The sequence below is a fragment of the Strongylocentrotus purpuratus genome, unplaced genomic scaffold (genome assembly GCF_000002235.5).
Source record: "Strongylocentrotus purpuratus isolate Spur 01 unplaced genomic scaffold, Spur_5.0 spur5_scaffold_7, whole genome shotgun sequence".
NCBI classification, from domain to species: domain Eukaryota; kingdom Metazoa; phylum Echinodermata; class Echinoidea; order Camarodonta; family Strongylocentrotidae; genus Strongylocentrotus; species Strongylocentrotus purpuratus.
Genome location: NW_022145613.1, coordinates 1,229,293 through 1,231,849, shown reverse-complemented (window position 1 = coordinate 1,231,849; position 2,557 = coordinate 1,229,293). Strand labels below are relative to the sequence as shown.

General features: G+C 42.8%; 1 protein-coding gene across 1 annotated transcript; it reads right to left on the bottom strand.

Moving 5' to 3' along the window:
• Nucleotides 1-235: 235 nt before the first annotated feature.
• On the bottom strand, nt 236-1,453 carry LOC100888187 (QRFP-like peptide receptor). Its single transcript, XM_003730385.2, has one exon. The coding sequence runs from the start codon at nt 1,451-1,453 to the stop codon at nt 236-238; it is 1,218 nt and encodes a 405-aa protein (XP_003730433.2).
• Between the last annotated feature and the right edge of the window lie 1,104 nt (nt 1,454-2,557).

The following is a 2,557-nucleotide window of genomic DNA, read 5'->3' as shown; positions in this document are numbered from 1 at the left end:
TATTACAGCGACACATTATAGCTTATATTGTAGGTTATAGTGGACAGCAGTATTGCCTCTAGTTGATCTACCAGTTAAAGTTGCTCAAGCGTGGGTATAACGTCGTTCGTGAAGTAGGCAACTTGACGATCACTCCCGATCACTGCTTAACACTGAGCCAATGGGTATTACGCTCCCGTGCGTGCGTACGTGTGCTGCCCTCTATATACCCACGTTTGAGCATCTTTAAACCCATCTAGTCTTCTTGAGCCTCACTTTTCCTGATGGTTGTAACACTGGTTTCAGCGTCTGCATGGCTGAAGAGCGAATGTGGCTTGATCGTTCCAGAGAAGAACAGCGCCTTGATAGCCTTTCTGAATTCTGGATGGCGAGCCGTGTAAATGATGGGATTGGCACAGGAGTTAAAGAAACCGAGGAGAGTGAAGATACTGTTGAGACTGCTGTACCGGTATGACGTCGGGACCAAACCAAGGTTGTAACCGAAGAAAGCGATCTGGTTAGGGCTCCAGCAGAGAACATAGATGAGGATGACGATCAGCATCAACTTGAGGATGCGGTTCTTAGCAGTCACGTGGAACGTGGCTTGGTTGTTGTTGTCGTTGGAGCCGTTAAGGAACCTGGTTGATTGGCGATGAAGGGTGATAGCGATGATGGTCTGGGTGATCAACATGGTCAGAGTGGGTATGACAATGCGGATAGCGAAAACAAAGCATCCATAGGCGATCTTTTCCGTGTCGTTCCGGTAGGTGATGATGCATCTGTTGGTTTGTTTGTTGACCCGGAAGAGGATGATCCCTCGAAGGCCGGACAAGAACGAAGCAATCCAGATGATGATGACCCAGATAGACACGGTTCGTCTTGTTAAGGTACGACTGAAGTAGAGAGGAAAGACCACGGCGACGAATCGTTCTATGGCGATGGCCATCAAGGTATAGATAGAACTAGTTATACACACCCACATCGGAAAATTGGGGTAGATTATTTTGCAGTAGGCATATCCGGCCCAGGTATCAGGGATCCTTTCATGCCTTGGGACCGGGATCAGGAACACAGAAGTGAGGAAGTCCGCAGTGGCCAGAGCTGCGATCAAAGTGTCGGTCGTTCTACAATACTTTCGCCTCTTGAACAGGACCATTAAGACTAGAAAGTTACCGATTATACCGATGATGGCGAACAGCAGCTGCAGGATCAAGACCCAGGTCCATTGGATCGAATTCCAAACCCATGAGGCCAGAGTGTCCCGATCCTGACCTAACCCATCCTCACTGACGGTAGAGATAGCTGTGGTAGTATTGGATGTCGACGTCCGTGACACTTCGGTGATGTCTTCTGGTTCTGTCGTCCAATCTTCCAGAGTCAATAGCTGTGATGGGGTGGTAGCAGTATCGGTCGTAGCGCTAACCCTGATTACAAATATGAGTAACGCAAGCCGTATGAGCTCTGTAGAAGACATCTTCATCTCGCTTCTGAGGAATGAAAGTAAAATCGAAATGCTCATTGTCAATATACAAGGAGGGTGCACAATATAGAACGTGGTAACGTTCAGTGGCTATTAGGTGCTTAAAAGTGTGAGATTAAATCAAACACATTCAGGAATCATAGAAAGTATACTGTTGCAACAAAAATGAAGAGCATTGCTGTGTCGATGACTTTGCATGATTAATCTTAATATCTACATAGTTTAGGCATTCGCACCTATCTATCTAACTTTAACAAGGTCAGGTAATAAACAAATAAATTGAAGAAAAAAGTTCTTGCATATTGAAGTTTTCACGAAAACATCGGTAAATGAAACTGCATCAGACACGATATCGAGAGACTTTCTCATTCATTTTTTCTTTAATCCATCTTAAGAAGGTAATCCTCAGGTATTAGTTTAAACAACGAACTCTGTTCTTTACTCAGGTCTTAAAACACATTTATATCCTATTTGTATCACATAGTTATAAATCTCGGTGTCACCCTTTAATACACACAATGAAGGAAGAAGACAAGAATAATGAATAATGAAACATGACAACCAGGTCAAATAAACTTGAGCAAAAATCATGAGAATGGTCTGGTGATTTTCCCCAAATAGAACTTCCCCGAAAGGAATGAACTTCAAACCTCTGGGTTCTCTCTCTCTCTCTCTCTCTCTCTTTCTCTCTGGCGCTCTGCTGTACAACATGTTTTAAGCATGAAAAGCACTTTATTTTTTTCTGTCTTGACCACTTCTTTCATCTTGTAGTATGTATCCTTTCCTTTGATACCATTTGACATCATTACTCTTTTCCTGCCCCTCTGTCCTTTTCCACCGGATTATGAGTTCGGCTACTGTTTGATGCAAACTTGAAGTAACCACACGAATTACAATTTCGTCACGGCTTAATTTCATAATAAAGTTAAGAAACTTGAAATGAAAGGGCGAGGGACTAACGTATACCAGTCATTTTATATTTGCTTTATGAAACAAAGAGACGAGATGAGATTCAAATAACAATAATGGATTCAGATTCAATTAGGTGAAGTGTACGTGTACCCCAATAATAATACTATTTATATGTGTGTGTCCTTG

Excerpts from the sequence above, each read along its gene's own strand:
- LOC100888187 (XM_003730385.2), bottom strand. The coding sequence starts at position 1,453 with ATGTCTTCTACAGAGCTCATACGGCTTGCGTTACTCATATTTGTAATC.